Raw genomic sequence first — 13,418 nt, 5'->3', positions numbered from 1 at the left:
GATAATTCAAAAGAATTTTTGAACCGCTGCAGTCCATGTGGTGTAGGTACACCCACAGTGCTGTTAGGGAGGGAGTTCCAGGATTTTGGCCCAGCGACAGTGAAGGAACGGCCGATATATTTCCAAGTCAGGATGGTGAGTCGCTTGGAGGTGGTGGTGTTCCCATGTGTCTGCTGCCCTTGACTAGGTGGTAGTGGTCGTGGGTTTGGAAGGTGCTGTCTAAGGAGCCTTGGTGAGTTTCAGAACAGGCGTCTGAGTAAATATTCTGGATGAATGATGGGATGTCTGTGTTCTTAACCCTTTTTAAGGTACGGTAATAAACTCACACGCACATAACCTCCCGCATTTAGCAATTTTGGAACCGTGTTAAAAGCAGGCTGCTAATAGTCTGATGTCCCAGATCTGCACTTCTCCTTCTGCCAGGAGCTGTTCTGCAGTTTGGACTGTTCTCTTTTAACTCTGTGAGCCTGAATTGGCAGCTCGGTAACCCACATCTTCTTGTGCCCCGCCCAGGATTCCGGGAAAGCGCGTTTATGTTCTCGCTGCTGGCTGCAGGGGTCACCCACTCGGTGGCTACCGCCTGCAGCCTGGGAAAGCTCAAGGGCTGCGGCTGCGACCAGAAGCGGAGAGAAGACGACCAGAACCTGCGCTTCAAGCTTCACCAGCTCCGGGTGGAGGCCCTGACCCAGGGTCTCCCTGTCTCCATCCCTGAGCCCGAGGAGCGTTTCCCTGGCATCCAGGACTCCTGGGAGCGGGGTGACTGCAACCACGACATCGAATTCGGGGAGAAGTTTTCCAGGGACTTCCTGGACTCCAGGGAGACGTCCCGAGACATCCACGGGAGAATGAGACTCCACAACAACAAGCTGGGAAGGCAGGTAAGCAGTCATTGTGAATGTGTGTGCGTTGGCCTGTCAACGTAAGTTTGGTGCTCAACATTTTGACCAGGACACAAGCACATGTCTATGAAACGGAGCTTCAGTACTCGTTGTGAATTCCCCTCTGGGAGAGGAAGGTCGGTGTAAAAGGTTCTTCTCTTTGGCCGAAAGGCCTGAGAATTTTGGGAGTATCTCAGTTCTACAGGAACCAAGATCCCACTCATCCCCAATAGAGTAACGGACCTGTTTACCCCCACCTCCTGCCTGAGGGAGTGGTCAAGGCAGGAAACTCTTTCGAGTTATCAACAGTCACGGATTGCAACTCTTTCGAGTACAATCACAGTTCTTGATTTTCCAGGAGTGGGACATGAACCCACAACCCTCTGATTCAAAGGCGAGGGTGCTATGGACTGAGCCACAGCTGACACCTCTAAGGCAGGAACCCTCACAACAATTAAGAAGTATTTAGATGAGCACTCGAAATGCCTTAGAATACAGGGCTACAAGCCAAGTGCTGGAAAATGGGATTAGAATAGATAGGTGTTTGATGGCCAGCATGGACACGATGGGCCAAAGGGCCTGTTTCTGTGCTGTATAACTCTATGACTCTTTAATACTGTGCACTTTGCGCTAACCAAGTGGCTTAACGGCGCTAAGTTGTATGTTGACGGCGCTAAAGTGTGTGTTAGCGGCGCTAAAGTGCCTATCGATTGGGAGACGATTCTTTTCCTTGCTGTTGGAGCTTTTTATTAAAATCAGAAACAAAGATCTGAGGAAATTGTAGCATCAGCAACACAGTTACTCTGGCTGGGAGTACAATGCTGATGGCCAGGAACAGGTGAGTGTAGACTTGTTGCAGCTGTGAGTACAATACTGATATAGCTGCAACCTTCACTGACTCAATGTCCCCGAATTATACTTTGGGCAATAAAGCCGGCAGCAAGCGATCCTGTTCCCAAGAGTAAAGGGCAAAGATATATACAACCTGAATGAGTGGGATGAGTCCAGGTTTTTAAAAAAGGTTGTGGGACTTTGATTTTCAGTCAATTCACGCACACCTCCCACCGCACCTCCTCCAAATAACCCCCCCCCAACCACCCACCCCCCCCACCCCCCACCCCCCACCCACCCCCCCCCCCCACCCCACCACACCCCCCCCCCCCCCCCCCCCCCCCCCCCCACCACCACCCCCCCCCCCCCACACACACCACCCCCCCCCCCCCACACACACACCACCCCCCCACCCACCCACACACACACCACCCCCCCACCCACACACACACCACCCCCCCACCCACCCACACACACACCACCCCCCACCCACCCACACACACACCACCCCCCCCAACCCACACACACACCACCCCCCCCACCCACACACACACCACCCCCCCCACCTACACACACACACACACACCACCCCACCCTCCCACACACACACCACCCCCCCACCCCACCCACACACACACACACCACCCCCCCACCCACACACACACCACTCCCCCACCCCACCCACACACACACACACCACCCCCCGACCCACACACACACACACCACCCCCCAACCCCACCCACACACACACACACCACCCCCCCACCCACACACACACACACCACCCCCCCACCCCACCCACACACACACACACCACCCCCCCACCCCTCCCACACACACACCACCCCCCCACCCACACACACCACCCCCCCACCCACACACACACACCACCCCCCACACCACCCACACACACACCACCCCCCACCCACACACACACCACCCCCCACCCACACACACACCACCCCCCACCCACATACACACACCACCCCCCCACCCAGCCACCCCCAACACCACCACCCCACCCACCCACCCACACACCCACACACCACCCCCCCACCCACCCACACACCCACCCCCAACACCACCACCCCACCCACCCACCCCCAACATCATCCCCACCCACTCACACACCACCCCCCCACCCACCCACACACCACCACCCCACCCACCCACACACCCACCCCCAACACCACCACCCCACCCACTCACCCCCAACATCATCCCCACCCACCCACACACCACCACCCCACCCACCCACACACCCACCCCCAACACCACCACCCCACCCACCCACCCCCAACATCATCCCCCACCCACCCACATACCACCACCCCACCCACCCACACACCACCCCCCACCCACCCACCTACACACCACTCCCCCACCTGTCCACACACCACCCCCCCCACCCACAAACACACACACACACACACAAAACTCATTTCGCAGGAGTATTGAAATGAGTGATTCTGTATAATATATGCAGATAGAACGGTAGATTCCTTCGATACCAGAACTATTTCCACAGATCTAACATGGCAAAGATCAATATTGATCTTCAACAGTTTATACATTGAGTATTGCTGAAAAAGAGACATGTCGAATCTTTTCACCTTTCACTCATCAGGATACACCACAGGAATACCAAAATATTCCTGCTAAGTGTTCTGATGAGTGCAAGATGAAAAGCTTTGACATGTCTCTTTTTACAGCAATACTCAAGTTCTGTGCTACCAAACAACAATTTATACATCTATGTTATTGTGAAAGCACATTAAAATACCCACGAGTGTACATTAAACTGGGCATGCTGTAGCAATACAGTGAAAAGTTGGAATAGTCACATCTTGGCATTGGGGTGTAGTCACGCCCGCGGCACCATGTGGCTGGCATCCATTGGCTCACTTGATGTCTTCCACAACCCGAGGGGAAACTGCAGGATCTTGATTGCTTCATTGGCTCAAATTTGCAAATTGTTGGAAGGGGCTGTCTGATTTTTATTACTTGCTTCCTCCTTATAGTTGTCCTGCTGGCATAGGGCACCTGAACGAGGGCACATGGCACACCCCTTTACCACACACCTGAGCATAGTAGTACAGATTCACTCAAAGCTTTCTGTGTCTTGGGTCATATCTGACTGGAATCCATACTGCAGCCTCTGACTGATTTCACCGTTTCCTTTATTCTATGCACAGTGTACCTTTTCTTTAACTACTAAAACAATCCATTTTAAATGTGTACAGAGAGTTGATCAGTAAACTGCAAAAAAAGTGCTCAAACTCTTTCTGACATTGTTTCGCTTGACTCTTGTGACATTAATTCCTTAACTGAACAGAAGGGGGTGGCCTATGGTAATACCACACCATGCGATGGAATAAATAGCCCAACAAACTTGCCACACTCATCTAAACTGGCACCACAGAGGTATGATTCAATAGGGCCTGGGTGTACACACATAATGTTTTAACTATCACGTGTCCCTCAATGTAACAGGAAAATCACATCCAGCTTTCTTAAGAAAAGATTTCCCTTCATAACTTCCTTTGTTAAATCCTTCAGCACAAAAAGATAGCCCTCCAATATCTGATAATAGGCCTCTCTTTAACTATTCAAGGGTTTTCAGGTGACTTACAGATCATTCAAAGTGTACTATGAATTGAGAATTGATGGTGCATTTCTGTAATTTTACTGGATAGTATTCAATAATACAAAATTATAGAAATCACAGCACATGAGGCCATTTAGCTCCAAACATCTTTTGGAAAATTCTTTCATGGAATTTGGGTGTCGCTACCAAGACGAGCATTTGTCACCCATCCCTAATTGCCCTTGAACTGAGTGGCTTGCTTGGCCGTTTCAGAGGGTAGTTAAGAGTCAACCACATTGCTGTGTGTCTGGGGTCACATGTAGGCCAGACTGGGTAAGGACAGCAGATTTCCTTCCCTAAGGGCATTGGTGAACCAGATGGGTTTTTATGACAATTGATGATGGTTTCATGGTCATCATTAATTCCAGATTTATTAATTGAATTTAATTTCCACTGGTCATCATGGTGGGATTTGAACCCATGTCCCTAGAGCATTTGCTGGGGCCTCTGAATTACTCATCTGGCGGTATTACCAGTATGCCACAGTCTTCCCGTTATTTGTTATTACTTCACCATCCCCATTATCCGTTGTATCTTTCTATAATATGCCAAAACCAGTACAGGGGTGGCACATCCCATTGCAAACTGCCATGTAAACATTTCCTATGAGGATTCTCACTTTAAGACGGTCTTGCTTACCTGTTTTACTGTGACGCTGGGAGGCAGCACTAGAACAGGAGTTTCAATGTAAGTCCTGACTTACCCTCAGAGCCTGGGAGCCTGTTGATCTGTTCTCACAGCCCCTGTCGAACTCTCTCCTGTGAGTGGTGTCTGATTCTTTCCTTTGTTAATTTTTACTTCTTTCAAATCTTAACATTTTGCTGGCTTTTCAAACATTTTGGATTTTCCGCCTATTTTGCTCTCAGTAAGCTATGTTTTTCGTCTAGTTTTCATTGAATATTCTGCCATTAATTTCATTTTTTCCATTGCACTCCACTTTACCCCACTTGTGTCTTTGTCCCTGCTCTGGTTCCAAGCCTGACTTTTCCATCATTAGCCACCTCTTTTCTGATGCTCAGGCCCTATCCCACCCTCAGTCTCCACCTTCACCACTGACTCAGCTTCTAATGCCACCCCCCACCCCCCTCCATCACAGATCCTGTACCAGCAACTCTTCTCTAACCTGCAGTCACTGCCCCCTTGCATCTGCTGAGGGTGATTTGTCTGTAATCATTCTTGGCCACTTACAGCCTATCCTATGTCACAATTTCCCTTCCATCTGATCTCTGCCTCTTCTTGCGATATGTATTTTTTGTGAACATACGAATTAGGAGTGAGAGGAGGCCACTCGGCCCCTCAAGCCTGCTCCACCATTCAATAAGATCATGGCCGATTTGATTGTAACCTCAACCCCACATTCCGCCTACCCCCGATAGCCTTTCACTCTCTCGTTTGTCAAGAATCTATCTACCTCTGCCTTAAAAATATTCATTGACCCTGCCTCCGCCGCTCTCTGGAGAAGAGAGTTCAAACGACCCCTGACCCTCTGAGAGAAAAGAATTCTCCTCATCTCCGTCTTAGACGGGAGACCCCTTATTTTTAAACTGTGTCCCCTAGTTCTAGTCTCTCCCACAAGGGGAAACATCTTCTCAGTATCCACCTTGTCGAGTCCCCTCAGGATGTTATATGTTTCAATAGGATCACCTCTCAATCTTCTCAACAATTCAAACGGAAAGAGGTAGGTTTTACGGAGTGTCTTAAAGGAGGGGAAATGAGGTGGAGAGGCATAGGGAGGGAATTTCAGAGCTTAAGTCCTTGACAGCTGTAAGCACGGCCACCAATAGTGGAGCGATTAAAATTGGGTGCAGGAGGAGATTAGAGAGTTGGGGTGGAGGGGGGAGGACATGGCGGGATCTGAAAACAAGGAGGAGAATTTTAAAATTGAGTGGCTGCTGGCCCGGGAGCCAATGTAGCTCAGCGAGCGCAGGGGTGATGGGTGAACAGGACCTAGCAGTAGCTAGATACAGGCAGGGTGGAAGATGGGAGGTTCAGCAGGAGTGCGTTGGACGAATCAAGGCTACAGGTAACAAAGGCACGAATGAGGGTTTCAGCAGCAGATGAGCTGAGGAAGGGATGAATTTAAGTGATGTTACACAAGTGGAAACAGGCCATTTTTTACATTGAGTTCAATCAGCAAAGCATCCCATTAAAAACCACAATCATTTGAGAAAAGCAAGTTCACTTATTGACTAAAAAAACAAACACTCAAAAAAAAATCTCTAGCACAACTGTAAACAAACATTAGTCTTGGCAAATCAAAACAACGCGCTGGAAAAACTCAGCAGGTCTGGCAGTATCTGTGGAGATGAAACAGAGTTAACCTTTCGAGTACAATATGACTCCTCTTCAGACTCTTCTTGGCAAATATCATTCAACACATATAAAGCTTCCCCACATACATCATCCAGGTAAATCTAGATGTTCACACAAATTGCTGCAGATAAATACAAATAAATTATCATAAGATACAAATATCATGACCAAAACGCATATCGGCTGAAAGTGAAACACGCACACACACACTCACACACACACTCACGCACACGCACACACACGTGCACACACACACACGTGCACACACACACACACGCATACACTCATGCACACGTGCACACACACACACACTCACACACTCACGCACACGTGCACACACACGCACACGCACACACACGCATACACTCATGCACACGTGCACACACACACACATGCACACGCACACACACGCACACACATGCACACACTCATGCACACGTGCACACGCACACACTCACGTGCACACACATGCACGCACACGCACACATGTACACGCACACACGCACACGGTGACACAAGGTAAAGTCGCACAGAGAAATCACAATGACAGAATGAGAATGGACATAAATCATAAGGTGATAGGACCCAATGTGAGTAATGTCACAGATCTGCCAGTGATATATTAACCACTTGATGTTGGTAACACTGTAATACCCCCAGTCCATTGAAATCGCTGGCCAAGGCTGTAAGTAAAATGCTTCTTGTTCTTAGCCGTTCCACGGGCAGTGCTGCAACCAATTCTGAACCTGTTACCACAAACACAGCGAAAAGGCAAAACCAGAACCCCAGAGCTTACCCTGCCTGTTTCCATTATCGATGCAGACGAACCTGCTGCGTCTGTCCAGCATTTGGTTTTCTGTTCCATCTTCCCAGCGTTTTTGCCATTTTTCTTTTTTGTTTGGAAGCAAGGGAGCCCATGGCACTATTTCGATGAAGAGCAGGGGAGTTCTCCCCGGTGTCCTGGCCAATATTTATCCTTCAATTAACATCACAAACACAGATTATCTGGTCATTATCATGTTGCTGTTTGTGGGAGCTTGCTATGCGCAAATTGGTGCTGCGTTTCCTATATTACAACAGTAACTACACTTCCAAAAGTACTTCATTGGCTGGATAGTACTTTAGGTCATCCTGGGGGCATGAGGGGCGCGTTATTTAAACTCAGGTCTTTCTTTTCTCCCCCAACGCCCCCTCAAGCTAAGTAGGAGCACGACCACCAGAGATGTATAAGTATGTCATAAGTATATCCAAGGGGCATCCAGTATTGGAAGGGATAGGTTAAAACCTGTGAACTGAGGTCTTATCAGATCATTAATATCGCTTTGATCATCTGCAATCAATTTTGATCTGCCTGTTGTGTTAAGATGGTGCTGGAGAGGGGTTAGAAGGTCTGTTCATTGCTCCAGTCCTTCCTATGGTATTCCTGTTTGATTGCTTTTCTTCTAAATTTCAGGCAGTGATTGACAACATGAAGCGCAAGTGTAAATGTCATGGCACCTCTGGCAGTTGCCAGTTTAAAACCTGCTGGCAGGTGACCCCTGATTTTCGACGGGTCGGGGCTGTGTTAAAGGAGCGATTCCAGAACGCGGTGCTCATCAAAACACACAATAAAAACACAGGCCAGTTCAGCCTGAAGCCAAACAGGAGGAGGATTTACAAGGACATGGTGTACTTTGAGAAATCACCTGATTTCTGCGAGAAGGACCTGGGCACAGACTCGCCAGGCACACGGGGACGGGTCTGCAGTAAAACGAGCCAAGGGATGGATAACTGTGACAGCCTGTGCTGTGGGAGAGGGCACAACATCCTCAAACAGAGTCGAAGTGAACAGTGCCACTGCCGGTTCCACTGGTGTTGCTACGTGCTATGTGACGAATGCAGGGTCAGCGAGTGGGTCAACGTGTGCAAGTAACCAATGGGACACCTTTCCTTCTTATGCAATGTAGACTTTCCCTGTCTTTCCCCCCCCTCCCACCCCTACATATTTTGATGGACGAGAGGTGTACTTCCGCATAACGTGCTTGTTGGAGCAGGGAATTCTCATGTGGAGGGAGAAAAGAGCAGCAGCACATTCACTAACCGTCCCTTTTCGCATCACCCAATCTTTGCAGCAATTGGCTGAGAATAGGAAACTATCACAAGGTATTCAGAGCCCACCTCAAATACTGTGAGACTAGCTTATTAGCTTAGCGTGGTGTTGGGGTTGGGGGGAGGGGGGCTGTGGAGATAGAGAACACTGAGTTTCTTAAATCCTTTGAAAGCTGTCTTGTTACACTTCTAACCTGCCAGCCTTTGGATCTATTCTCCAAATTGCACCTGGCGTTATTGCTGAGATGAGAGCCCGTGCCAGCCCTCCCTAGTAGATACAGTGCCGGGTTACTGAACCTCTGCTCCACATTCTGACGACCAGTGCCCGCTCTGGTTGGCGCTGCCACTCTGCTCGGTTCTCTTGTCAAGGGCTTCTTCAGAGCAAGCCCCAATATGACGTTCAGAGTAGCCTCGGGTTGACTGGCAAAATGGACAATTTAAGTTAAGAGCTGTAGGTGTTGTGGCTGCACGGACCCAGGGTAGTCCTTCCGAGAGATAACAGATGTAAATGTTAATCCCACAGCAAGGATGGGATCAGCACAGACCTCAGCTCCAATCAACGTCAGCAGCCGCCATTAACAGATACGAGGAAATAACTTATATTTGTGTAGTGTCCCTTATAAAAAGACCAATCGGAGCGGGGGTAGGTGGACACCCAGCAAGGGGAGCAAAAGGGATTACGGTTGGGGGAATGGGCTGGTGGGGGTGAGAACCAGAGGCATCTTGCAAGAGGGATGTTTTTGAAGTGAAATAGCAAGCTGGGGTTGTTTTGGAAGAGAGGCATATTGGCTGGGAGATCGGTCTCTGGTGGTTAAAGAGAGAGAGAGAGTGGAGAGTGTGACACCAGCAGCAATCCTGAGCCAGAGGAGTTGGAAGGGCCTAGGTTGAGACATTTCCTGCAGAAGATTACTCAGGTTGGGAGGTGGGGGTTGGGGGGTGGATTAAAAACTGAGGGTGAACTCAGTCCCTGGGCCACCATGAGTTGGGCGAGGACATAGACGGCTTTAGTGGGACATCACGCAGGTGAGAGCTTGGGCAAGAGAGTTTGGGATTATTTGAGGATTGAAGGGTGAGGGTAATGGGAAAATGCCTCAAGGTTCTGATGGACAGGCTGAGGAGAAAGCGAGGGTAAGCTGATAATGTTCAGAAGCTGCAGAAATTCTGGTAGTGGATTCTTGAGCGTGGAGCATTCAGCTCAGGGTCTGATGGTCTATGGGGCATTACTGGGCTCAGCTGGAACAGTTAGTAGGAGTCAGTGCCAGAAGCAGTCAGGTACTGGTGAAAGACCGAGAAACTGGCTTCGGTTTTGATAGACCAATACGCACAGCATAGCGCAAAACTGTATTGACCAAGATGTGTAGCCACTGGGACAGGGCATTTTTAATGTGAAATGAGAAATACAACATTGTTAGACTGGATTTTTCCTTTAACCAAAGCCATCCCAAGTTCCCACATTAACAGAGGGATCAAATACCAGTTTAGTTCAAACAATGGAACTGATGGGGATTGTTTGTAACACACTGTTGGCAAAGTTAGCATGAAAGGAACCCAGAGACTGTCTGTTCTACTTGAGTGTTTCAATTTTAAAATCACTTTGATAAATCCAGTACAAAGGATTTCCTACTAAATTACATATCACTAATTATTTAACCAATGTTCTGCCCCATTATTAACTTGCATTCCAGCCCAGGGACATCGGATGTTCAACTCTTCTTTGCAAAGTGCTCATCACAAGGGGAAAGTGGTGGCTTGGCAGACCCCTGGAATGCAGTTCCATGTTAGTGCTCAAGGAGTTGGGGGGCAGGTGCGATGGAGAAAGCAGCCCTTGAACTTTCGGGGGTGGGGGGAGATGAAAAACTGTCTAAAGAATTGCCTTGCTCTGCTCTTGCTCTGTGTCAGCACCTGCTAAACACCTCCCCAACTGGGCCTGCAACCATTCTCAACTGGAGAAGTGCACTTTGAAATGGAAACTGTCTGGAACAGCTGAAGAAAGGATGTTCAGGCTTCAAAGTCAGGTGTTCAAGCTGTTTGGTGAATCACCTTAATTAACTTATTTAACAGCCTGGGGCTTCAGTCTGAGCAAGCACATGGCACCTCAGTCACTGGCATATTCCAACATGGTCAGCATATGTTAAATGTATGTACGTGCTTTGTCTAAGAATTTGTATGTTTAAAAAAATATTAGTTCTAGGCTTTTGGCACTGACATTACAAATTACGTTTTTGATCATTAATTGTCGATATCCTATTCCTCCAGTGTCCTATTTTCCTGTATCTTGCTCATTTGATCTGGAGTATACATTCATATTTTTAACGTTTATATTCATTGTGTGGTTACTTCAATGTTTATGTCTGTACGGTTGATTGGATCACTTCATGTGAAGACATCTTGACAGACAGGGCACCAGGTAAAAACAAGGACAGTCAGACAGGCAGCAGCAGCAGACACCCGACGCTTGCTTGAGATTTATTTTCCTTTAAGGTTCGATGACTATTGTTGCCCTACTCTGAGCAGCACTGTATTCACATCCATACAGAAACCAGTCAAGGTTGCGCATGCAACAAAGCTTCCCAAACTCTTTGGCATATCCCCACAAACTGTGTAGGCTGACTGCTGTGGGAATGCCACATACCTTGAAACGTGCTGTGTCTATGACCCTCCGAGACCCCCTGCGTCCCTCTGACTCCGGCCTTCTGTGCACCCCTGATTTCCCGCACCTCACCGTAGGTGGTCGTTCCTTCAGCTGCCTCGCCCTAAGCTCCAGCATTCCCTCCCTAAGCCTTCACATCCCTTCCTCTCTCACCTCCTTTCAGATGCTCCTCTGTCTAACTCTGTCTAACCTCTTGGCCACCTGGTCTAATCCCTCCTTAGTGTGGCCCAACGTCAAATTTTGTCCGATTGCGCTCCTGTGTTGTGCTTTGGGAAACTTTGCTGCGTTGAAGGTGCTATATAAATGCAAGTTGTTGCTTTGCTAAGGACTGAAAGAAGGCTTTTGAGCCTTGTTGCTGTCAAGACCAATAAAGATTCCGATGTCGCTAATTAGGCACGGCATTGAGTGCACTTATTCTGATCACAATTCTGATGGGAGGACCTGGAACTCAGTGCCCACAAGGGTGGTGGATGTGCAAGCAGTCAGTGATTTCCAAAGGAAATTGGATGGACATTTGAAGCAAATAAACTTGCCGGGCTGCAGGGATCAGGCGAGGGAGTGGGACTAACTTGACTGCTCTGCGGCGAGCTAGCATGGAATCAATGGGCCAAACAGCCTCCTTCTGTGCCATAAATGACTCCATGACCCAATGCTGTCGTACGAGACAGAGCTAGAATGAGGTATTTGAAGCACAAACAGTCTTCATCACTGGCTCATATTCAGAGAAGTGTCGATGAAATATGGCGTGAGAATTTGAATTGAATATATTATTGCTGTAACTAATAGATTTAATCCTTTTGGATACTGGATGGCTTTGCATTGAAAATATTATTGTTCTCTCCCAATTGACAAATTCATCCCCTATAGATATATACTGTCGCACATTATGATGTAGAAATAAAGGAAACAGGTTGGCACTCCCCACTCCAATCTCACCCAGCTTCATTTTGCCTTTACAAAACACGTGTGTGCCAAAAGGACAGGTTCCAATCAATTCAAAGATACTGCCCAGAGTGGAAGGACGTGAAAGCTTTAGAGAGGGACCCTTGCTCTTCCTGATATATATCAATGACCTAGACTGTGGTGTTCAGGGCATGATTTCAAAATTTGCAGATATTGCGAAGATTGTCAACTGTGCTGGAGATGGCCTTGAACTTCAAAAGGACATAGACATGTTGGTGGATTGGGCAGACAAGTGGCAGATGAGGTTCAATGCAGAGGAGTGTGAGGTGATTCATTTTGGCAGGGAGAATATGGTGAGACAGTATAAAATAAAGGGAGAAACTCTAAAGGAGGTGCAGGAACAGAGGGACCTCGGTGTATATGTACATCAGTCATTGAAGATGGCAGGGCATGTTGAGAGAGCAGTTAATAAAGCATATAGTATCTTAGGCTTTATTAATAGGGGCATTGAGTACAAGAGTAAGGAGGTCATGTTGAACTTGTATATGACACTAGTTAGGCCTCATGTGGAACTGCGTCCAGTTCTGGGCGCCATACTTGAGAAAGGATGTGAAGACATTGGAGAGAGTACAGAGGAGATTCACAAGAATGATCCCAGGGATAAAGAACTGTAGCTACGAGGATAGATTGGAGAGGTTGGGGCTGTTTTCTTTGGAGAAAAGAAGGCTGAGAGGAGACTTGATAGAGGTATTCAAGATCTTCAGGGGTATAGACAGGGTAAATAGTGAGTAACTTCCCACTCAAGAGAACATCAAGAACTAGAGGGCACAGATTCAAAATAATTGGCAGAAGGGGTAAATGTGATGGGAGGAAAAAAGTTTTCACCCAGAGGGTGGTTGGAGCCTGGGACAAACTTCCTGAGAGGGTGGTGGAGGCAGGTTCGACTGAGGTATTCAAAACGGAATTGGATTGCTACCTGAAAAGAGAGAATGCACAAGGTTACGGGGATAAGGCAGGGGAGTGGGACTAGGTAGAATGCTCTTTCAGAGAGCCAGCGCAGACTCGATAGGCCGAGTGGCCTGCTTCTGCACTGTAAAGATTCTCTAA

At 48.2% G+C, this 13,418-nt stretch overlaps 1 protein-coding gene across 1 annotated transcript; it reads left to right on the top strand.

Moving 5' to 3' along the window:
* Window positions 1-517: 517 nt before the first annotated feature.
* LOC144678472 (protein Wnt-10a-like) lies at window positions 518-12,316 on the top strand. The gene is made up of 2 exons (XM_078538240.1): window positions 518-878; window positions 8,124-12,316. The coding sequence occupies exons 1-2, from the start codon at window positions 534-536 to the stop codon at window positions 8,580-8,582; spliced, it is 804 nt and encodes a 267-aa protein (XP_078394366.1). The 5' UTR covers window positions 518-533; the 3' UTR covers window positions 8,583-12,316.
* Window positions 12,317-13,418: the final 1,102 nt, after the last annotated feature.

Source organism: Cetorhinus maximus, unplaced genomic scaffold (genome assembly GCF_964194155.1).
Source record: "Cetorhinus maximus unplaced genomic scaffold, sCetMax3.hap1.1 HAP1_SCAFFOLD_4357, whole genome shotgun sequence".
Lineage (NCBI taxonomy): Eukaryota > Metazoa > Chordata > Chondrichthyes > Lamniformes > Cetorhinidae > Cetorhinus > Cetorhinus maximus.
Note: the sequence above shows the minus strand (reverse complement) of the source record. Positions and strands in the feature narration are given on the sequence as shown.

What these genes read in the sequence shown, in the direction of transcription:
- LOC144678472 (XM_078538240.1), top strand. Translation starts at nt 534, where the DNA reads ATGTTCTCGCTGCTGGCTGCAGGGGTCACCCACTCGGTGGCTACCGCC. An exon ending in ACAACAAGCTGGGAAGGCAG is followed by an intron (nt 879 to 8,123) that starts GTAAGCAGTCAT and finishes TCTAAATTTCAG; the next exon opens with GCAGTGATTGACAACATGAA.